The sequence below is a fragment of the Sinohyriopsis cumingii genome, chromosome 12, assembly GCF_028554795.1.
Source record: "Sinohyriopsis cumingii isolate HCF-2022 chromosome 12, ASM2855479v2, whole genome shotgun sequence".
Lineage (NCBI taxonomy): Eukaryota > Metazoa > Mollusca > Bivalvia > Unionida > Unionidae > Sinohyriopsis > Sinohyriopsis cumingii.
This window is the reverse complement of record NC_142972.1, coordinates 3,573,171-3,597,644: the sequence shown is the minus strand read 5'-3', so window position 1 is coordinate 3,597,644 and position 24,474 is coordinate 3,573,171. Positions and strand designations below refer to the sequence as shown.

Genomic DNA, 24,474 nt, shown 5'->3' with positions numbered 1-24,474 from the left:
TTAAAAATCACATCATCTCAGATAATGTGGCTAAACAAAACTGGAATGTCAATATTCGTCCATATACAATTTATTTTCTAATGCTGTATCCATTAAAACAAGAATTCTGGTGTGCACCCATCTTATTGAACACCTCTGTAGCCTATATACAGCAATGCTTAACAAGAACAGCAATCAATGAAACTTTCTTAACTTCCTTTCACTTCCTTTATAGAAAGGAATCATGTCCACAAAGGACAAAATATTTATTTACCATATAGTGTCTTTTGATGACAATTTGCATTGTATTATGAATGACTCTCATTGATATCATTTTAAATCAATAGCCAAATAAATAAAGTTTGATAAAACAAAGACTAACCTCCACTTAGAATTAACGAGCTTTCCATAACACTACTAAACACTACACAGAGCTATTGAGTTCCCAAAAGAATATTACCTTATATATTTTGGTAATACCAATGCATTATGCCTATACAGTTCTCACATTTCAACTACATTACAGCTGGAAAACAGGGAAGGCTTCACTGTACCAAATGATAACTATTATCTCTCTTCACTGTTTCCAAGAAAAGCTGAAAAAACACACTAACCTGTCGTAATCCATTACTGTATTTAGTCTGTGTGCAATGGTTAACACTGTACAGTCGGCAAATTCTTTACGGATTGTTTTCTGGATCAGATCATCTGTTTCCATGTCAACAGCTGCTGTGGCTTCATCAAGAACCAGGATCTTGCTTTTCCTGAGTAAACTTCTGGCTAGACAGATCAATTGTCTTTGGCCAACACTGGAATAGATTAAACCTTGTGCTGTTGAAAAACAACCAGAATTTTATTTTCACGCTAAATATTTACTCCATCTTTAAAATACATACCTCACCTTCTTACCGTTTTCCATCAAGTCATACAGAAACAAATTATTTACATCTTTCATAATGTAATTCCAGATTCATTATGATACCTAACCAGTATCATCTAATAAGTATATATCCTTTAGGTAAAAGGACCATTAACATTAAGTTGTAAAATGAAATAGGTTCAACTATAGGTAGCAACTGTAGCTTTCTGCATACCTGTCATAACATGCTTTGTCACAAGAAAAACGATATTGGACACATAAACCCCTTAAGGTTCCTATTAAACTTCAAAATGTTATGTTGTCCCCCTTCCCCAAATGAAATAGTCAGTCCCAAATGTGATTCATATTCATTTTTCTGTAGAAACAAATATATTTTCTCGTCAAATTGCAACAGATAAATTTATGACAATGCTAAGGTTATCATCATTATGAACAGGATTCGCTCAGAGAATCCAGCAACAAGTTTGGACAACAGTGCCATCCAGTCTCTAGTAAATGCAGAGATGAACACTAATGACACTTGCATTACCTTCAAACACCCTACTAAACTTCTCACCTCTGTCTGTGTGGGTTTGAGTCTCGGATTCGGCTAATGTGGGTATGTGAGAAAGCTTGCCAGTAGCTTCTCGTGGGTCAGTGGTTCTTTCCTGGGTTTTCCTGAGCTCTTCCTCCACCATTAACACTGGCCACCATGTATAGCTATCATGTGCTGAAAAATGGTGTTAAACCCTACAACAACAACAACAACAACCTACTGAACTAGTGAAAGCAGCAAAGACTGCATCAAATCTTACATATAAAAATTCTCACTTGTCTTTATCTCTTTCTGTGTGTCCCACTTGCCAAACAAGAGGTTGCAAGTATAAAACTCATTGCAGCATCCCAAATTCTTTTTTACACCTTTTCTGGTAATTTTATGTTCATAATTTCTTTAAAGTTGCTCATCCAAATTTTGTAAGGTTATTTTAAATACCTTTTATGTGAAAATTCCCATCCTAGGGCAGGCAATTAATCAAGCCAAGCATGTATTTTATCATCCTATGAATTTTAAATACAGAAACCTGATGCATGTTTGTATTTAATACCATTATGGATGTTATTATGTGAATCACTGAGTTATTCATTGACAGGAATTCATTTATTTAATTTAATCATTCATTGGAATTATTGTGTTCAAAATATTTCAGATTAATTGGAATAATAGCTATAAAAACACTGTGAATTCATTTAGTAATTATTTGGACATTTAATAGCTGTACAGAATTGCTCTGAATTCATTTAAAGACTATTTGGATTTATGGCTGTCATGGAATTACTGTGAATTCATTTAAAGACATTCTGGGATTATATCACAATGATTCTTCTGTACTTTTGATATATCAGTAAATTACTGACCATCATCTATAATAGCTTTGGAACTCGTTTGGATTATTTGTTCAATATTTTGTAATTAACAGAACATTTAGGACTTTAGGATTTCATTCACCATACTGTAAGTTATTTTTTATTCTTTCACTTTGTATTTTAGGAAAATAAATAATATTTTCAATTTAAAAAAAAACTTCTTGGTTTTCAATCCTTCCTGTTACTTATCTTAAGACCCCATAGAGTTGTAACAATTTTCTCACATATCTATCTGTTTTTGAAAAAGAAAAGAATAAACAATTTTCTTTTTGTATTCCATAACATCATTAACATGCCTTGATCACAATCACTGGTGCCATATTATGACATCATCAAATCATCAAGTGAAGACTCTAGATAATAGACCAGTGAGAACTAAGCCAAGATAAGGATAACAAATCCACCAGACTTTTCTGTCACACAGGTGAGAAAAATTTTAATTTACTGCATGTAGAGTATTTTCATGTAGCGATACCTCAAATTATGTCCTCCCTCTCCACATTCATACTGGAGATTATCGGGAACAGATTGAACAAAGGATTTTAGATGTGCTTGTTCCAGAGCCGTCCAGATGGCACTGTCTGTGTGCTCATCAAGGGGATCCAGGTTCATTCTCAGACTTCCTGAGAATAATACAGGCTCCTGAAATAAAAATGTATACTATATTTAATATTTTCAGATACAAGATGATTTAATACAAGCTAACAGTGATACATACATGAATCAATAGGTAAAATCTAGATACAAGTGAAGCTTGCTCCATATGTGCATACTGACTAATATTGCATGATGTCTTGGAGATGTAATGAACTGGCTTTCATGCACATTCTTTGTGTAAAGCAATACTCTTAAGCTGCATTATTTTGGTGATGTGTTCTTAGACATAATGGTATATGGAGATGGAATGGTGCATGCAGACAAGGTGATGGGTGCAGTTTACACACAAGGGGATATTTTCCCCTGTAAAAAATGAGTTTTTACACATGAAAAAAGGGAAAACTACAAGAATATTTTACAAAAAGTCTATAACTAATAAGTGTATGATACAGTTGTTTACATAAAAGAAAAAAAAATACTGACTGATGTCAAAGTAAATGTATAAAATATTAGGCGTAATATGTCTAGTATAATCATTTAAAACTTCGTAAAAGTTGAGTCCAACTGGAAATAACATTGACCTTGATCTGCCATCATATAATATGCTGGCATATAATGGTTTATGTTGTTTGTTCTACAGATTACTCCTAGCAAAGATCCAGATATGTCAACACATTCTGTTTGCAGCTGGATTTACAAGTAAATATAAACTGTACCTAAATTACATCTAGTCTTTTAGAGACTGACACTTACTTGTGGTAGAATGGTCAGTTTAGACCTGACATCATGCAGTCCCAGAACAGAGATGTCTTGACCATCAACCATAATCTGACCTCCAGCTGGCTCTATTAGACGGAATAAGGCCAGAGTCATGGAAGATTTACCTGCCCCTGTTCTTCCGACTATTCCAACCTATCCATAAGTAAAAATACATTGAAGTATTATACATAAAAATCAAGATCAAAGCTGTGATAAAGAATGGAGTAATATCTTTAAAACAATTTCACAAGTAGATCAGTTTAAACCTCAGTGATGTCAAATAGCCACTGTCACAAGCCGCAGGCAAAAATCCACCATGTTTTTTTGTATCCACCCATGGCGACCTGTGATAAGATTTCCTAATTTCACACAAATATGTATAAACAAAAATATTCATCGATAAGCCAATGATATAAGCCCTAATACATCATTGGAAGGTACCTTTTATTGATGAACATGTGACTGAAAGAGATAATCTGACTGACTCTGTCAATCAGGAAGTAAGGTCATCATGGTTGGTCAACCTTCTGAAAATGTTTTACTATGGCTCACAATGATTGGTTAAGCAGGTATCTGCATATTCATGAGAAATGAGGAAATCTTATCCATTGTTTTCATATTATGTCTCATTTTGTGCATAAGGATATCCTAATGCATCACATTTTGCTGGGCATGTCAACCACACTAGACCCAATTCATGACTTTTCACCATTTTCTTCATATAAAACAACAATGAAATTTCAAAAATCTATTACCCTTTCATAAACAAATAGATAAATAAATAGTCAAATATACAAATGGATTCACATACAAGTAGAAACATATAATTATTTTATTTAGTTATTGTTCAAGTTAAAAAAAGCCAATTGTTAATACATAATTTCATATTTCTACAAGCATTTCAAGAATACTTGGTTTAGTCATTTGGCACAAAGTCTTGTTCAGTTAGGCACATGTTTCATTTCAATAAACTGAATATGAAACAACATCTTTGAACAGTTCTCACTTTCATATAACATCATTCTTCATGCATCATCTTCACCACAAAGTACAATATTTGACCGCACTAATTGGTTAACAGCCTTCTATTTGTTTTTTTAATCACAACATTGTCTTTATGTCAGAAATAACTAAATTTCTATTTGATAGCAATATGCATTATTGCAGTTCAACTTTGCTACTCCTTCTTTCCATACAAGCAAAGGAACTTCCAGCTTTATTTTGTCTCTCATGCTAAAGGAGCACTTACTTTCCAGTACAATCTATGTATCATTTTGATGATGTAAATATCCTTATCAATGATTAAATCAGATCTTGATCTTGAATATATGTGATGTTAGCAAAGGTTTGTCATGGAATCAAAATGGTGGTGCAAGATGCATGTGCATTGCATTGTGGGTATTTGCATACATAATCGTGATGTCTGTGACAACAACCCATTGTTACCAGAAATGGGTGAAAAGACAGCAAAATAGATTTCTGCCTATAGCTTGCAATGGTGGAAAGTGTTTAATTTCTGGAAACACTACCATCACACTTTTCTGCAATCATCTTTGCCTCTGGCAAACTTGAATATAATACATTACTAATCTTAAAAATATACACTTAATAATAAAAAAATAAATTAACCATCAGCAAACTTTTATAAAGTTATGACAATTAATAATCTGATAATTATTGGTCATTAACTCACTGAATGCCTGGTATATTATTGCAAGCCTGTCTCCAAGTCAACATAAAATATACATACATTATGACCCTACTATAGCACACTCCGTTATAACATGAATTTGGATATAACAGGATTGTGGAGTGGCTCCCAAAGTTTTATATACATGTACTTTTCTCATACACAAAATTTGTTTCCTTTCTTAAAAGTATGAAAAGTAAGATGTAGAAAGTCTATTAACAATTTTGGGGTAGAGATCGTGTATGAATTCTAATATAAGATGATTTTGGTGTTGCTCCTGAATTTCATACACATGTATTTATATTTATCTCAAAACGAAAAAAGTTTTCTTCCTTAAAAGTATGAAATATAATGAGTAAAAACTTTATTCAGGGACCATGCTGGGCTTCAATGATGTCGCAAATTGTGATTTAAAAAATACTATCTACCAATGCCACCACCACCCCCCCCAGTCATTGCTGGCTGTTTAAATTTGCATATACAACTTGGGTTTGCAGTGAAGAAATTCAGAGGCACCAAGAAAGCAAGCTACATACATGATATAAAATGCAATGGAATTGATATATTTGTGCATTGTTATATTATAATCCACTTATTCTGACATCTGGCCTAAGTACTATATGCTGTGAGATCTCGTTTTTCATATATATATAACATCTCTGGTAGCCGAGATTAACAGGATGAAGCATTATTTTAAAATGGATCTTCTGGACATAATAGTGTTTGACTGTTGGCAACTTTCTTAGTAATTAATATATTTTCTTTTACTATAAGCATACTTCCTATTTATATTTGCTTTAGTAATTTCTCAGAACAGAACAGAACACCTGAGTATTCACTGTCTGTTGGCCTTTTTTTAAAATTGCTGCCACATGCGTGGAACATAGCATCACTCCGCCACCAGAAATAAGAAATGTCCCCCTTCAAAACAAACCCGTAGAGATCTACTTGTTGGTCTATCTATGCTACTGGGACTAGCTACAATTGACCAACTTTTGAAGGCAGGAAAAGTAACTGCTACAACTGACCAAACAATGGCTAATTCCTTTTGTTTATAAAATGTATCCAGAAAAAATAGTTTGTTGAAACTTCAAAGAAAACCAATTACCTTTGAAGCACCAATTGTTCCATATAAATACTAAGCAAATGAAAGAAAAAAAAATTCAGTCTCAATCAATGGTCTACAATTATTTGATGTTGCTGCTGCAATAAGAAACAGACATTTGTTTGGTCCTCCAAAGCTGTCCTTTAGCAATAAATTTAATAACACATGCACTCTCAAAGAGAGCAACTACAATCTTCAATAAAAAAAAAACAAATAACCTTTCATCAAAGGAAGTCAGCACCAAACTTAAATAAAAGCAATGGAATCTGACAGATTGTTACATTTTCCAAAGTGACTGGAACACGCTGAATGTTTAATTTTTGCTGGAAAAAAGTATGCTTAAAGTCACTACTAATAGCAGCATATAATGCAAATTAAATTTCCAATATTTTGAAACCGTAAGTTAACTTAAGATGGGGTATCTTGCATTGTTAAACTTTTTAATTTGTTTAAGTTTTCATTTCTCTATCAATAGCTTAATTTCCTGGGTAGCCTTGGCAAGATGATACTGTCTCCAACTGACCAAAATCTAGGACAATTTAAGTACATGGACATGTAGCATATAAACAGCTATAGCCATGTGCTATTTCCAACAATTATTGTGAATTCTTAAGTGACAATGGAATACAGATCAAAATGGGGAATACCATTTTCTAATTAAATATGTGTTATTTGTGTTTTCTAATGGGATGTGAGTCATGCATGAAGTTTATAACATGATCTATACTTGAATTCATGGATTTATTACATACAAGTACAGAACTTCACAGACTATGGATTGTACTATACAAATGTAAGTTGTCAACATACTAGTGTTTTTCAGAACAGTTAATATTCAATTAATTGAAAGCATGTATTTTTGCACTTGCTTTTATTAATCCCCCACATTTAAGGTAAATCCATCATTTTCTTCAGTTAACTGATTTGGTCGGTTATAACATGGTTCTGTCTATAACACAGTTGGGTTCTATTGACCCCACCTACCATGTTAAAGCAGGGTCACACTTTACCTAGTGCAAGTTCCTATTTTTATTGGTTACATGTTTAAATCAGTTACATTTTGACAATGTACAAATTAAACAGCTTAATAAAAGAACATTTTTATTTGCATAAATAAAATTTGGTGGAGAAGTAACTTGAGGATGATGAACAAGTGACTTTATTGTATGTCAAAAATTAAACAAGGTGGGTATTTGTAAAAAATAAGTTACGAGATCTTATAGTAGGCCAAACTAAAACTAGGTTTGTAGTCTGTAAAATGCATCTGCCCTGCTGGAACCAAAGATCTGTACAAAGTATGTCTACCTAATTTATTTTGTACCAATACATCTAGCAGTCTTTAAGGCAATTCTACTAACAAAGTCCTTGAGAAGACAGATGGATGGACAGTGGGCATGACCAAATTAAAATGCACCCACTGCAAGTTAATGGTGCTTTAAAAGAGTATTCACTATATAATTAGTGTACAGATAATCAGTCACACTGTAACTTAATGGTGCTTAAAAAGAGTATTCACTATATAATTAGTGTACAGATAATCAGTCACACTGTAACTTAATGGTGCTTAAAAAGAGTATTCACTATATAATTAGTGTACAGATAATCAGTCACACTGTAACTTAATGGTGCTTAAAAAGAGTATTCACTATATAATTAGTGTACAGATAATCAGTCACACTGTAACTTAATGGTGCTTAAAAAGAGTATTCACTATATAATTAGTGTACAGATAATCAGTCACACTGTAACTTAATGGTGCTTAAAAAGAGTATTCACTATATAATTAGTGTACAGATAATCAGTCACACTGTAACTGCTGCCTCACTCCATTTAAACAATGTTACAGGAGAGTTGATACCATTTAAAGGACCAAAGATGAACATAAGCATAAATAAAAGGTAGTTGTAAGAAGCAGCGACCTCATTATTTTGACCCATTTTGAGTCCTTTAGAATTTGTCCTGTTATTGTTATGCTGAAGTGTTATATTATGGTAGTTTGGTTTTCCAATGTGACCTTTATTTATGTCCAAAACATTGTGCTAAGGTTCTTGACAGCACACATCCACTCTTTTAGAATTACTCATACAACATTTGACTGAGTCACTGAGTGGTCTAAAGTGCTCACTATTAATGATCATTGCATCTCACCTCTACATGGGTTTGAGTCTTGAACTCAGCCAATGTGGGTACGTGAGAAGGCTTGCCAGTAGCTTCCTGTGGGTTTTCCCAGGTTCTTCCTCCACCAGTAATACTGCTGTCATGTATAGCCTATCTTGTGCTGAAAAATGGCAGTAAACCCCATAACAATAACATTTGTCTTGTAACATACAAATAAACTTGTCCATATATTGACTTATAAATTAGTTTGTACCTACCTTCTCTCCTGGTCTAACTGACATAGAGATATCCTTGAGAACAAGGTCAAGGCCTTCTCTGTACCGGGTAGAGTAAGAATTAAACTCTACCTTCCCATAATTTGGCCAACCAAAGTATGGGTAAACTCCAGTTGATAAGGGAGCCTACAATATGACAATTAAATAAGAATTAATTTAAATATCTGCACAATTTCTTTTGGATACACAATAGTGATTATAGTTTTCAATGTCAAAAAAATTATGGATAAAGAAAATAATTCCAAATAAAACTACAAAAGCATAAGGTTGTCTGATAAAGAATTGTATACTTTTGATGAGATGAAATAACATTTTTGTAGACTATCTACATATTAATTTTATAAGTAAATGTTGCTGTTCCCAAATGAGATCCCTACAATGTAACAGCAGTTTGTCAATGTCAGTGAAGTTGTTAGAACTGAAACATATTATCATCCCATAGTGTGATCAGACTGCTTCAGTATAATTTGTGGGTTGAACACAGTTACAGAATTAACTGAAGCCTGTGTTCAAATCAGAAAAAGGACAGTTTTTAGTATGCTATATTTCTCCAAAAAGACATAAATGATCACACCCAAATTAGGGAATAAACTCTGCTACCTCCCATATCCAACCATTTGGGAAAAAATGTCATCCTTCCCATCTGTATAGCATGAAGAGAAAAGGAAACAACTCTTAAAGATTATCTCCCCTGTGCAAACCAGCAGCCTGAATGTCCACTTTTTGTGGGGATGGGTGCTCACAGAAATGTGACTGGATAAATATTCTTGGAGAAACCTAATTTGCTAATCAATAATTATGGGGACATTATAAGATACCAGAGGTAAGGTCATTATATGAAAACAGACACTGTAATCAATGATTACATAAGGAACATTATTTGAAATCAGTATGTAATCAATGATTATGGGTACATCGTATGAAATCAGAGTGTAATCAATTATTAAAGGTACATTATATGAAACCAGAGTGTAATAAATTATTATGGGTACATTATATGAAACCAGAGTGTAATCAATGATTATGGGTACACTACATGAAACCAGAGTGTAATCAATGATTATGGGTACATTATATGAAACCAGAGTGTAATCAATGATTATGGGTACACTACATGAAACCAGAGTGTAATCAATGATCATGGGTACATTACATGAAACCAGAGTGTAATCAATGATTATGGGTACATTACATGAAACCAGAGTGTAATCAATGATTATGGGTACATTATATGAAACCAGAGAATACTATAAATGGTATGGCAATTGTTTGTTATCGTTACTGGCCATTATCATTAGTTTATTATATTTCTACCTGTCAAAATGTTAAAAGGTACATATGTATGCAGGCAATCATTGCGGTTGTTTGTTAAAGCTCGATATCAAGAAAATGTAAACCTGACATTTAATTCTACATTATACATGTTCATCTATACATTTACTTAGCTAGCCCACAGACGAATATTACAGTCATTGCTACTACTATACATTTACCTAACTAGGCCACATATGAATATCACAGTCATTGCTACTACTACACATTTACATAACTAGGCCACTGATGAATATCACAGCCATTGCTACTACTACACATTTACCTAACTAGGCCACTGATGAATATCACAGCCATTGCTACTACTACACATTTACCTAACTAGGCCACTGATGAACATCACAGTCATTGCTACTACTACACATTTACCTAACTAGGCCACATATGATCATCTCAGTCATTGCTACTACTACACATTTACATAACTAGGCCACAGATGAATATCACAGCCATTGCTACTACTACACATTTACCTAACTAGGCCACTGATGAATATCACAGCCATTGCTACTACTACACATTTACCTAACTAGGCCACATATGATCATCTCAGTCATTGCTACTACTACACATTTACATAACTAGGCCACAGATGAATATCACAGCCATTGCTACTACTACACATTTACCTAACTAGGCCACTGATGAACATCACAGGCATTACTACTACTACACATTTACCTAACTAGGCCACTAATGAATATCAAAGTCATTGATACTACTAAACATCTATCTAACTAGGCCACTAATGAACATCACTGTCATTGCTACTACTAAACATTTACCTAACTAGACCACTGATGAACATCACTGTCATTGCTACTACTACACATTTACCTAACTAGGCCACTGATGAATATCAGTCATTGCTACTACTAAACATCTACCTAACTAGGCCACTACTGAACATCACAGTCATTGCTACTACTACACATTTACCTAACTAGGCCACTAATAAATATCACAGTCATTGCTGCTACTAAACATCTACCTAACTAGGCCACTAATGAACATCACAGTCCTTGCTACTACTAAACATTTACCTAACTAGGCCACTGATGAACATCACAGTCATTGATACTACTACACATTTACCTATCTAGGCCACTAATGAAATATCACAGTCATTGCTATTACTAAACATCTACCTAACTAGGCCATTGATAAATATCACAGTCACCGCTACTACTAAACATCTACCTAACTAGGCCATTGATGAATATCACAGTCATTGCTACTACTACACATTTACCTAACTAGGCCACTGATGAATATCACAGTCATTGCAACTACTATACATATATCTAGCTTAACTACTGATAAATTCCAAGTTTCATAATCAGAACATAAACAAAACCTATAAAAAAATCTTCGAATAAAAGATCTCAAGAAAATCACTGATCATAAAGTACAGATCACAGAGACATCATTTGGCAAAAAAGGATGTAGAACTAAATATCAAGATGCATCCATTCTCGAAGTTTTACAATTCTAGGCAAGATGATACTCATATAAAATGTCCAGAACTCATGTGGCCATGAGCTAAATGCAGACACTTAGCCAAAGTCAGTAAAAGATGAAATATAGGTCACAATGAGCCTCTGTTGTTCTAAAAGTGTGGTAGTAGGAGAGGTCAATCTCCAAGTTCATGATCGAGTGGTATATTGTTAACCATTGGATTACTTGTGCTATATGATGATCTGTGTTATACTGAGGAACCGATGTACTAACAAAGACCCATTTTACTTTATGCATCATTACTGTACCAAGAAAAATCCAGCTTACTTTATATATCATTACTGTACTAATGAAAATCCAGCTTTCTTTACTATCACAGTACTAACAAGGATCCATCTTTATGTATCACCATTGTACCAACAAAGATTCATCTTACTTTATGTATCACCATTGTACCAACAAAGATCAATCTTACTTTATGTATCACCATTGTACCAACAAAGATTAATCTTACTTTATGTATCACCATTGTACTAACAAAGATTCATCTTACTTTATGTATCACCATTGTACCAACAAAGATTCATCTTACTTTATGTATCACCATTGTACCAACAAAGATCAATCTTACTTTATGTATAACCATTGTACCAACAAAGATCAATCTTACTTTATGTATAACCATTGTACCAACAAAGATCAATCTTACTTTATGTATCACCATTGTACCAACAAAGATTCATCTTACTTTATGTATCACCATTGTACCAACAAAGATCAATCTTACTTTATGTATAACCATTGTACCAACAAAGATCAATCTTACTTTATGTATCATCAAAATAACTCAGAGATGAATTACTCAGATACACAGTTTGACTTGAATGAATTGCTTAGTCCCCACCTTACAACTTCTTTGTGTGTGACCTATTAAAAAAAAGAACCAAAAACTGCAATGAAAATTTCACAAAACGTGCTTTATGAAAGAGTAAACTGAGACATTTTCTGTGTTGTCATGAGTTAATACCTCTGTTGGTCTTTTAGTATACTCCTGAACTCTCTCTACAGCCACAATGTTTGTCTCCAGGTCACTTGTCATTCTAACCATCCAATTCAAGTTTTCTGTAATCTGTGTAGAAACATAAGAAATTCAACAAAACATACCCCAAAATGGGACACCCTATAAGAAAAACATGTTTTCACCAAACTAATTTTAATTATTCATATATTGCAAAATGTTCACGCAATAAAATATAAAATTTTGGAGAAGCATTTAAAAAACTGCACTCACCTGTGTAATAATAGTTTTATATGCTATGTAAATGCCAATGAGTAAACTGGAAATTATATGCTACATTTTTTGCATCTGCAAAATATCTGATGCAATACTATAAAAATTTACAACATTTCATCAAAGAAAACAAGTCAATAATAGAAAGGCTATTATGATTTAAAATATGCATTCTGGTTCAACAGTTTTTAAATATATAACTATGTTGTTTCTTAGAGCATATTAAATTTTTGGCAGTTTTACATTGTTGCAACCCTGGGCAAGATAAAAGTGTTAAATTGAACCCTTAAAGTGTTTTGTTATGGTACAAATCCTGAGATCAGTTGAGGTCTCAAAGTACCTGTCAGGGCATTTGCCGTTGTATAGGTCATCAGCTGTTAACATATCTGGGTACATCAGCTTGACATGAATAGTTGTGAAACAAAATTTGATTGGTTCACTGGGTCCAGGAACAAACATTCTGTCATAGTTTTATCATACACTTAGCAAAGAAGTTTGACAAATATCAGTTAAAACATGATGGCTGACTCCCAACACGAGCAATCTCCAGATGATAATTCAATTTGGCAAATGCTGCCAGATGGTAATAATTATATCAATGACACTGAAAGCTTTGAAGAAGATGAGATTTATGGAGCTGGGAAAATGTTACCAGAATATCACTGAGTGATTTTGTTCCTGAACATTACGCTGAATGCAACTCTTATGCACAAGCTAAGTGAACAAAAAGAAATGGCATGTTGGTCAGCCCTTTTTTCTGAAATCAAATACAAAACTGGAGAATACAATGAATTTACTGTATTGTATCACAGGTTAAATGAACTGTTATATAGATCAGAGTAAATGGGTAAGACTTGACTGACAACAGCTGCACAAAAAAACGGTATCCTTTCACACCTGATAAATTGCAAAACGTTTTTGCATTGGTTATGGCCATGGGCTTAATACATATACCAGACATTTATTTTTATTGGTCATTTGAAAATGTGAATGCAACCCCCACATTTCAGCCAATAAAGCAGGGACATATTTCATAATATTCTAAGTAAATTAACATCTAAACAGGCAATTGACTCAATAGATGATTCTAAACTCATGTGTGGATATACAGTGATTACAATTTAAATTTTCATTTCTTTTCTCAAACATTTAGCACTGAGGGATCTTGTATTATAAAACTTTGCTGAAAATAAACAACAATACAATTTGAGATGTTGAATCATCAATATAAACATCAATAATTAATTATCAAAAAATAGCTGACTATCCTCAACTGATGCTAATACAATTTTTTAGAAACCTAAAAATCATCTTTTTTCATAATACAGCTGAGCTCTCGTTTACAAATTTCCAGGAAACTTCACAATAATCATAAAATTAGTTTTTCTACAACAAATACTATGACACACAGACACTGTGCCTCTGATGTGAACATTAATACAGCCTGAATTCTAAATTATATTTCAATTCAACCATAATAAGCTACCAGTATTATGTACAATGTAATTCCAGTTGAGTTACAGCAAAAAGCTACAAAGTGATGTAAATGAAAAATAAGCTTATCAACATAAGCGATGAAAGAATAAGATTATCAACATAAGCGATGAAAGAATAAGATTATTAACATAAGCAATGAAAGAATAAGATTATCAACATAAGCAATAAAAGAATAATATTATCAACATAAGCAATAAAAGAATAATATTATCAACATAAGAAATAAAAGAATAAGATTATCAAGGTTTGTAAGCATTATTTAATTCTTTAATAAGGCTAGTAAACAATTTAGTTAAGTTGTGAGGATTTCATATTTCATGAGGTGTGTAAGTGACATGTGTATCCTGCTTTGGTGCCTTCATACTGATGTTAAACACTTTTTATAAAGTTATTCTTTTTAATGTGAATGCCCTTCCAAAATAAAGAAAATTAGGTTAAAAAGTGTCCATTATACAGACATCATTTATAAATTCTAAGACATATCTATAATTTTTTTAAGCATCTTTATTGCAATGAAGAGAGGCAAAAAGGTAGCATAACCTGGAGTGCATATGATATGGAAAGTCCAACAATAGCACCACTAATGTTGTCCCTCTCTAGGACTGCAAACACTGCAGCTGCCAGTACCACCACTGCCCCTGTAAACTCCAATCGAAAGCCAAGCCACCTGAAATAGACAGTACAATGCTTTAAATAATCTTCCATTTTTAGCTGACCAGGCTAGGTGAGTTTATGGCATGACCATTTGTCAGACTTGTAATCCAAGGGTCAAAGGTTTGATACCTTCCCAGGCCAGCGTGGGTCAACTGTTTCAATGTGTCTTTGGGGAAGGCACTCAGTTGTTATTTCATCAGCATGATAAAGTCAATACTGTGTGAACCCGCTATAGCACGCTCTGTTATAACACAAATTCGGATATAACACGGTCGTGGTGTGGCTCCCGAAATTTCATATACATGTATTTTTCTCGTGCATGAAAAAAAAAATCTTTCTTAAAAGTGTGTGTGTTTGTGATTTGGATTTTTAACATAGCTTTAACAATTTTTTAGTCATATCGCTACAATGTCTGCTTTGTGGCAGTTTATAGTGATGTCAAGCACTGGGGCATCATGCCGCAGACATGTAGCATGATGTCCCACCCAGTCACATTATCCTGACACCAGGACAACCAGTCCTAACACTAACCTCTTAATGCTGAGCACCAAGAGAGGCAGCTGTTAGTACCATTTTTATAAGTCTTTGGTATGACTCGGTTGGGGATCAAACCCATGACCTTCCGCATCCGAGGCGAACACTCTAATCACTAGGCCAACTGAACGGTCTTTCATAAAAGAACGAAAAAATGTAAAAAGTTTATTATCATTTCTGGGAAGATCTCGTATGATTGTTACAAGATGATCATGGCATGGGTCCTAAAATTTTATATGTATTTTTCTCATATATGAAAAAGTAGTTTTTTCTTCTTAAAAGTACAAAAAATAACATATAAAAAGTTTATTCTGAAATCGCATAGGGCTTTGCCAATGTTTCAAACTTGGATTTTTTTTCCCTTACTGGTGGCAAAATATACCATCTGGTGATTTTTTTCATTGGCAACATTGTTGGCTGTTTAAACTTGAATACACAACCATTGGTTTGGAGTGGAGAAATTCAAAGGCCCCATGAAAGGAAGCCACAAACTGGAAATAAAATGCACTGAAATTTATCTATTGTTACATAAACAAATTCTTTGTCCGTGTTGACAAACCATCTAAACAGTGCATTGTTATATCATAATCCGCTTATCTTGACATTTTGCATGAGTACTGTATGTTGTGAAATATCCGCTTTTTTATTGTTGATATTTCTGGTAACGGAGATCAATCGGACGAGGCATTATCTTGTAATCTATCTTTCATCAGATTTTTGGCCACTCGCTAGTAATTAACATATTTACAAAGTCTGACATTTGTATGTGGATGGTAAGTAAAATTCCTCTTCTTTTCACTCAGAATTAAATCCTTTAGAACACTCCTATTTTCTGTAATAATCCCTGTCATCTGACCAGAACACCTGCGCCTCTATCTTCCGTCGATCCGTTGTTAAATTTCTAATGCATGTGTGGAAGGCAGCATCATGCTGCTACCACAAATGTTAAAAAAGAACAAAAAAACACATCTTAGTGATTGGTTTATTCAACAATAGGAAGGGAGAAACAGTAACTAGACTAGTCCAAATGATGACCAATTCCTTTTTAAAAATGTACCCTGATAAAATAGTTTGCTGAAATTTCAAAGGAAACATTAATTTTGAAGCACCGATTGTTATGAAAATATGCTCAGTAAATGGAAAAAAATCAGTCTCAATCATGCAATACAATTTTTTGATGTTGCTGCCACAATAAGAAATGGGCATTTGTTTGGTTCTCCAAAGCTGGCCTTTAGCGGTGACTTCAATAATGCATGCACTCTTCATCAAAGAAAGCCGACTACAATCTTCAATAAAAACAAAGAACTTTTCTTCAAAGGAAGTCAGTACCAAACTTATATAAAAGTAATGGAATCTGATGGATGTTTGCATTTTCCAATGTGACTGGAACTTATTAACTGTGCTGTGAAAGTTTCCTTTTTGCAGGGAAAAAGTTTATGCTTATGAATGCTACCAATGATGGCTTAAAACACAAACTAACTTTTACCAACTTGGGACGTACTGAAAAGTAAATGTACTTCGCCATTCGTTACGTGATTGTGTTATGTTTTTCCACTGAATTTAGACCAATATTACTGAATATTTTAAATCTGTGTGTGTGTGTGTGCATATTTTTGATGGAATCACTTGTATTGTGGATTCATTGTATATGATGAGATTTGCGGGTGAGTACATGGTGTTGATATTCTATTCATGCTATACATTAGACATGTATATATAAACAGTATTCACAAATATGTACCAATTCGCTGTTCTCTAAATAAAGTAAACTATTATATATGCCTTCTCTGTTTTCACTACAGGTGTATTTCTCAATTTCTCATTTAATATGCACCGATTTAAGATGGTAACTGTGCTGATGAAGCACGTGTTTTACTGCCTGCATTTATTACCTACATTCCCCCCTGCAATTTCTGGGGGTACATGCATCATTTTCTTCAGCTAACTGACCTGGTTGCTTATAACACGGTCATGGGGCCCCGAGTGGCCGAGTGGTCTAAAGCGCTCTCCGTTACGAATCACTGCCATCTCACCTCTGTCTGCGTGGGTTCGAGTCTCGGATTCGGCTAATGTAGGTATGTGAGAAAGCCTGCCAGTAGCTTCTCGTGGGTCGGTGGTTCTTTCCGGGGTTTTCCCGGGTTCTTCCTCCACCATTAATACTGGCCGCCATGTATAGCCAATCGCGTGCTGAAAAATGGCGTTAAGCCCTACAACAACAACAATAACACGGTCATAGCGGGGTCACACTGTAATGTGTTTAAAGTGCTGTTAAACTCTATAAAAAAATGTTTAAAAAACCACTCTAAAAAATTCAGAATGAATGGTATACGTGATAAGTGATGGATATGTTGCAGAAAGGTTTGGCAAAAACAAAACTTCAAGTAGTAAAGCTGTAATGCTGTAAATACTTGATTTGTACCATTTGTACTCACTTGTAAGTTATATCAAACTGCAAACGACAGAGATCCTGATCTACTGTTGCATAATGTGTCTGCAGATCAGGTTCTATTTTGTTTGTTCTACTGATTACTCCTAACAAACTACATAGACCTGCATTTGTCTGTGCATTATGTGATGGCAGCTCTGGGTCTGTGCAGTTTTGCAGTTGAACATGTCTAATAAGCAAGTATGTATGGTAAATACCACAAATGTAAAGGTCTGTCAAAGTTTATTGGTCTTTGTCCCCAATTATAATTATTAATGAATTCATCAACTCTCCAAACTGAAAGTAATAGTGATTGCAACTGCAGCTAAAAATTCTGAATTGGCAACTTTAGTGTCAACTGGATGCCTTCTGGTGGTTTCCAAATCAATATGCAGCAACCCCAAAATTGCATGAACATTTTTTAATTCTTAATTGCAAGAATATATCATTTTCTATGCAAAAAGCATTTGGTAGATACAGTTGAATTCACAGAATAATTCCTTTTCAACTGTGAGACTACTGGTTTCTATATCAAACAATCATCCTTACATGTGACTAGCCTATGGGTGGCTAAGCCCATCTCTGATGCAAGAAAAACATGAGAACCAACATGATGTTTGTATGGTACTTGCCAGCCTAACATAAAGAACATTTCTTCATAAATGTTGTTCCCAGGATGGGAACTCACACCAGTGCCAAAGTAAGTATAGAAAAGAACAAATATTGTGGAACATGCCAAGTGTGATGCACCATGGTTTTGTTTGGAGATTAGTCCTAGTTATTCATGTGCATTTGAAAACATTTACTTTGTGTTGGGCAAAAATTCCAAAACAATTTGCAAAGAAACAACCTGGTTTACAAACTCTAAGTAACCAACATATATGACTTGTGAAGTCAACCCAGCTAATGGTACCGATCTGCAGAAAATTTAATGTGGAACTGGAGAGAAATGCAGAAACTTAACTAGTACATATACTGTCAGCTGATGAAAAGCTGATTCACTTAAGGCTTTTTCAGTATAAAACTATCATCAGAAAAAAACAAAGGTTACAGCCATTTAATTGTGACTTTGACTTTGATGCCATGTGATATGGAAGAAATGTTTATAGAACTCCAATTGCAGATTTTTACTGACTGGCTTGAGGTTGAAGCAGATGATGATTGTTGACAGTTCTGTCAGACATATCTAGACATGTCATTAAAATAACTTTATGCTTTTCCAATTCCCCTTTAATATGAATTTTATAAAACCTTTAATGTTTTATTTCTACCATTAATTCTCCACTCAGTTGGTTTTTGCTCTCAGTATCTAAGGTGACCAAACTAATACGGACAACCTAAAATTAGAAATGGTCACTCTATAACTACTAAACTTTGATAGATACATATAATACTTTCCTCGGTTTCCCACCAAACATTAACAGATGCATTATGGTCAGAATGGGTAGTATATAGGGATCTACCATGAAAATTCATTATAAGAATGAGCTGAATGATGAATTAAAACAAGACACTTGCAGAGTGTAGCACACTTTTATATTTAATTCCTTTTTGAAAAATTTAATGACATCTGAACAAGAATTTGGGATTATATTTACTATAAACCTTCAAAGACTTTACGCCTTCTTAGCCCATTGTTTAGTGATATGCCACAATGTGCTTTATGACATTTACAATATGACATTTACAATATGATGTCACATGAACAAGTGCATTATCAGAAAAAAAAGGTGTTATGAAGTAAATATGAAGGCAACTAGCAAAACAATGGTCCCCTCTTATACGGCCACCCTTTCAATGCTGAAAAGTTGGTCTAATAAAAGGAATGGCCTTTCACCAGGGGGAACTGTGTCTGAAATATACCACATATACACGCTTACAAGTTAGGTCCAACGGCACACTACAAAGACTCAGATCTGCCATCACATCAGGCACTGGCAGATCCAGGTCTATGCATGTTGATAGGTGTAATTAGGGGAACAAACAACATAGAACCAGATGTGTTAGTGCTTTAAGTGATGCATCTGATTACAAACAACACAGACCTAATCTGGTAGTGCTTTAAGTGATGCATCTGACTGCAGTTGGACCAGACTTATAAGTAAGCAATATAAATAACTATCTTGCTGCCTGCAAGACAGCCTTACTAAAGGGGTGGTCTCTCTTCAGAAGGGCCTTTGAAGAGGAGGATCACTCTCCAGTAATAAAACAATTGATGAAGAAGAACCAATTCAAACTTCAATTACCAGGAGGCTACGTATATTACCTGTTAGCTGAATAGTTTGCAAACGCAAACTGCTGATTTTTATCTACTCTTTTCTCAGACTCTTCGATGAACTTGCCTTGGACCCCGAAGGCCCTAATAACACTAGCCCCAGTAAGGGATTCACTGAAGTTGTTGTAAATAGGGGATCTGGTCTTTGACTCAAGTCTTTTCAGTTGACGTGAAGTTGGAATGTAAAATCTCTGAAATTAACATTAAAATTCTTTTAGTAAGTACAAAATCCAAAATCTGCAGAAAAACTGCACTATACCATTGCATTAATTCCACTGTTCACCTTTCCACAACCTCTGGTCCCCAACCATGCCTCATCTCTGTCCTACCAACTCTAATCACTGGTGTAGCCAACAAGTTATGGATCAAAATCTGTGACTGTTCAATGCATATCTACGTAACACCTAAATCATCTCAAATACAGAATTATTAGGTCAAATGTTCTTGAAGATAAACAACATAACACAGTTATTTACACATACTGGGATGCATCTCAAAATACTCTTGCATATATAAATGGGCTAAATCAAAATAAGCAAATTTTCTTTAAAAAATATAAGATAGGGAGAACTTGACAAAAGAATTAAGGCTGAGAAAGACAGGAAAATTGATGAATGCATGCATACACATATACAATATACACATACTAGGGTCTTGAAATTGTAATGGATTTTCCTAAACATTTTGTCCTTACTTTCAATGTTGGTGGAAAGATATAATATTTTTGTGAAATAAAATTTAAAAACATTCAACAGTGACATAAAAGGTTGCTGTTGTTGTTGTGGTGGTGTTTAACGCCATTTTTCAGCACATGATAGGCTATACATGGCGGCCAGTATTAATGGTGGAGGAAGAACCCCGGAAAACCCCAGAAAGAACCACCGACCCACGAGAAGCTACTGGCAAGCTTTCTCACATACCAACATTGGCCGAATCCAAGACTCAAACCGATGCAGACAGAGGTGAAATGGCAGTGATCCGTAACGGAAAGTGCTTTAGACCACTCGGGGCCCCTTAAAGGTTCCAATAAATAAGAAAATATATAATCATTAATAAAATGCTCCAGTAAGAAGTGCAATTTTTCATTTCCAGGTCTGCTGTTGCCTCATTTTTAGAATTATCCTTCAATGCTACACTGGTTTTCACACCTATTATTTTGTTTATAAGGATGTCTTTCTTTTAGAAAACTATTTAACGGAATTTCACCATTCAAAAGATTTATGCCATTCTACTGTTTTTAAGAATTAACAACTGACAACAGATTTTCAGTATGACCTAACTATGTAATACTTGACATAGACATGTTTAGTCACATCAGGCAGTAATATTTTATTTGATCAGGTTCTTAAACATATAGTTTGAGGATGATGAAGATTAGCTGTGGATACAAGTACTTTTTGTGAGGGATTGATGTAATGCAGTAATGATCCTGAGGCAATTCTGGTACATTTTCTGAGGGACTGATGTAATGCAGTACAAATCCTGAGGCAATTCTAGTACATTATGTGAGAGACTGATGTAATGCAGTAATGATCCTGAGGCAATTCTGGTACATTTTCTGAGGGACTGATGTAATGCAGTACAAATCCTGAGGCAATTCTAGTACATTATGTGAGAGACTGATGTAATGCAGTAATGATCCTGAGGCAATTCTGGTACATTTTTTGAGGGACTGATGTAATGCAGTACAAATCCTGAGGCAATTCTAGCACATTATGTGAGAGACTGATGTAATGCAGTAATGATCCTGAGGCAATTCTGGTACATTTTCTGAGGGACTGATGTAATGCAGTACAAATCCTGAGGTAATTCTAGCACATTATGTGAGAGACCGATGTAATGCAGTAATGATCCTGAGGCAATTCTGGTACATTTTCTGAGGGACTGATGTAATGCAGTACAAATCCTGAGGCAATTCTAGTACATTATGTGAGAGACTGATGTAATGCAGTAATGATCCTGAGGCAATTCTGGTACATTTTCTGAGGGACTGATGTAATGCAGTACAAATCCTGAGGCAATGCTAGTACATTTTGTGAGAGACTGATGTAATGCAGTACAGATACTGGGGCAATGCTAGTACATTTTGTGAGAGACTGATGTAATGCAGTAATGATCCTGAGGCAATTCTGGTACATCTTCTGAGGGACTGATGTAATGCAGTACAAATCCTGAGGCAATTCTAGTACATTATGTGAGAGACTGATGTAATGCAGTACAGATCCTGGGGCAATGCTAGTACATTTTGTGAGAGACTGATGTAATGCAGTATAGATACTGGGGCAATGCTAGTACATTTTGTGCAAGACTGATGTAATGCAGTACAGATACTGGGGCAATACTAGTACATTTTGTGAGGGACTGATGCAATGCAGTACAGATCCTGGGGGCAATGCTAGTACATTGAGAAACTAATGTAATGCAGTACAGACCCTGAGGCAATGCTAGTACATTATGTGAGAGACTGATGTATTGCAGTACAGATCCTGGGGCAATGCTAGTACATTATGTGAGAGACTGATGTAATGCAGTACAGATCCTGAGGCAATGCTAGTACATTTTGTGAGAGACTGATGTAATGCAGTACAGATCCTGGGGCAATGCTGGTACATTTTCTGAGGGACTGATGTAATGCAGTACAAATCCTGAGGCAATTCTAGTACATTATGTGAGAGACTGATGTAATGCAGTACAGATCCTGGGGCAATGCTGGTACATTTTCTGAGGGACTGATGTAATGCAGTACAAATCCTGAGGCAATTCTAGTACATTATGTGAGAGACTGATGTAATGCAGTACAGATCCTGGGGCTATGCTAGTACATTTTGTGAGAGACTGACGTAATGCAGTACAGATACTGGGGCTATGCTAGTACATTTTGTGAGAGACTGATTTAATGCAGTACAGATACTGGGGCAATGCTAGTACATTTTGTGAGAGACTGATGTAATGCAGTACAGATCCTGGTGAAATTGTACAATTACAGTAAAGTCCAGGAGATAATTTTTCCCACCTTTATTGTCTTGTATGTTGTGGCTATAGAATATTTAAACAAATGAAAAACATTATGACCAAATAAGTGCATGGGATAACAATGGGAACATTACTGTCTAATGTCTGGGATGCTGAGTCATAAACTGGTACATAACTTCATTTGTCTGTCATGTCTGGTAAATACAGCCATTTTGTGATCCCTGATATAGACCTACATATTGCCAACATCATGCAACATAACTATAAAGTTTTGTGAATTTCCAATCAGCAGATTAGAAGGTGATGCAGTAATGGACATACATATGGACACATGGATGGACAATATCCAGAGCTAAATTGTGGTGGTTATATATGGGAAAACTCATGAGGGTGTCAAAAATGAACAGCTGAAAGTAACAAAAATCACTCAAGCTTGTAAATTAGGTCATATTATAGATTTAATCAATTTAGTAATGCTGACATGCATTGATATGCAAATTTTCATAAGTGGGTTAAATATGGTGCAAGATATAATGTATATGAACAAAAGGAAGTAAGTATAAAGCTATGCAAACATGAAAGTAGGTCACAATAACCCCATTTTGGAATGCCTGAGATATTCTCCCCGAGATCTATCCACATACAAATTTCATATGTGTAGATGTCAAAGATATTGAGGGTGTAACCATGAAACAGCTCAAATACAAACATCACTCAAGCCTGTAGCTTTTGTAAAATGACCTAGTTTTGAGATGGTCAAGTTACCTTTCAAACCAAATTTTAATAACTGTAGGTGAAAAAAGCTCCAAGATACTGCGATTGTACTGAAGGTCACTAAAATGCAAAAATTTTGTAGAGATAAGTTACTTCATTAAGATGTATTTATTGGTTTTCCTGAGTGTAGGTGAAATAGGGCCTTTGACACAAAAGTCAAGCATAAAGATGTGGTCAAGTGAGCTTACTTTGGGAAAAGGTAATTTACCCTCAATGAGATGTGCCCACAGACCAGTTTCATGAGTGTAGGTGGAATAGGGTCTAATGGTGGTGTAAATTAGTGAACAGTTGAAACTACAAAGCCAATCAAGCACGAAAATATGGTTAGAATGACCTAATTTTGGTATAGTTGAGTACATTTTTTAGATGAATCCATATCCAGTTTTCATTAGTGCAGGTGAAACAGTAACAAAATAGCTGAAAACACACTCAAGCATGAAACTTGCCTCACATT

At 34.6% G+C, this 24,474-nt stretch overlaps 1 protein-coding gene across 1 annotated transcript in view; it reads right to left on the bottom strand.

Annotated features, from left to right (window-relative positions):
• LOC149785926 (ATP-binding cassette sub-family C member 1-like) overlaps positions 1 to 24,474 on the bottom strand; it is a 196,261-nt gene that overhangs the window by 9,394 nt on the left and 162,393 nt on the right. The window contains exons 23-29 of the mRNA XM_089976163.1: positions 20,265 to 20,464; positions 14,926 to 15,052; positions 12,625 to 12,726; positions 8,790 to 8,933; positions 3,614 to 3,772; positions 2,739 to 2,905; positions 594 to 788 (exon numbers count right to left, since the gene is read on the bottom strand). Of these exons, the coding sequence (XP_089832289.1) occupies positions 594 to 788; positions 2,739 to 2,905; positions 3,614 to 3,772; positions 8,790 to 8,933; positions 12,625 to 12,726; positions 14,926 to 15,052; positions 20,265 to 20,464 (1,094 nt within the window). The remainder of the gene's footprint in view (positions 1 to 593; positions 789 to 2,738; positions 2,906 to 3,613; positions 3,773 to 8,789; positions 8,934 to 12,624; positions 12,727 to 14,925; positions 15,053 to 20,264; positions 20,465 to 24,474) is intronic.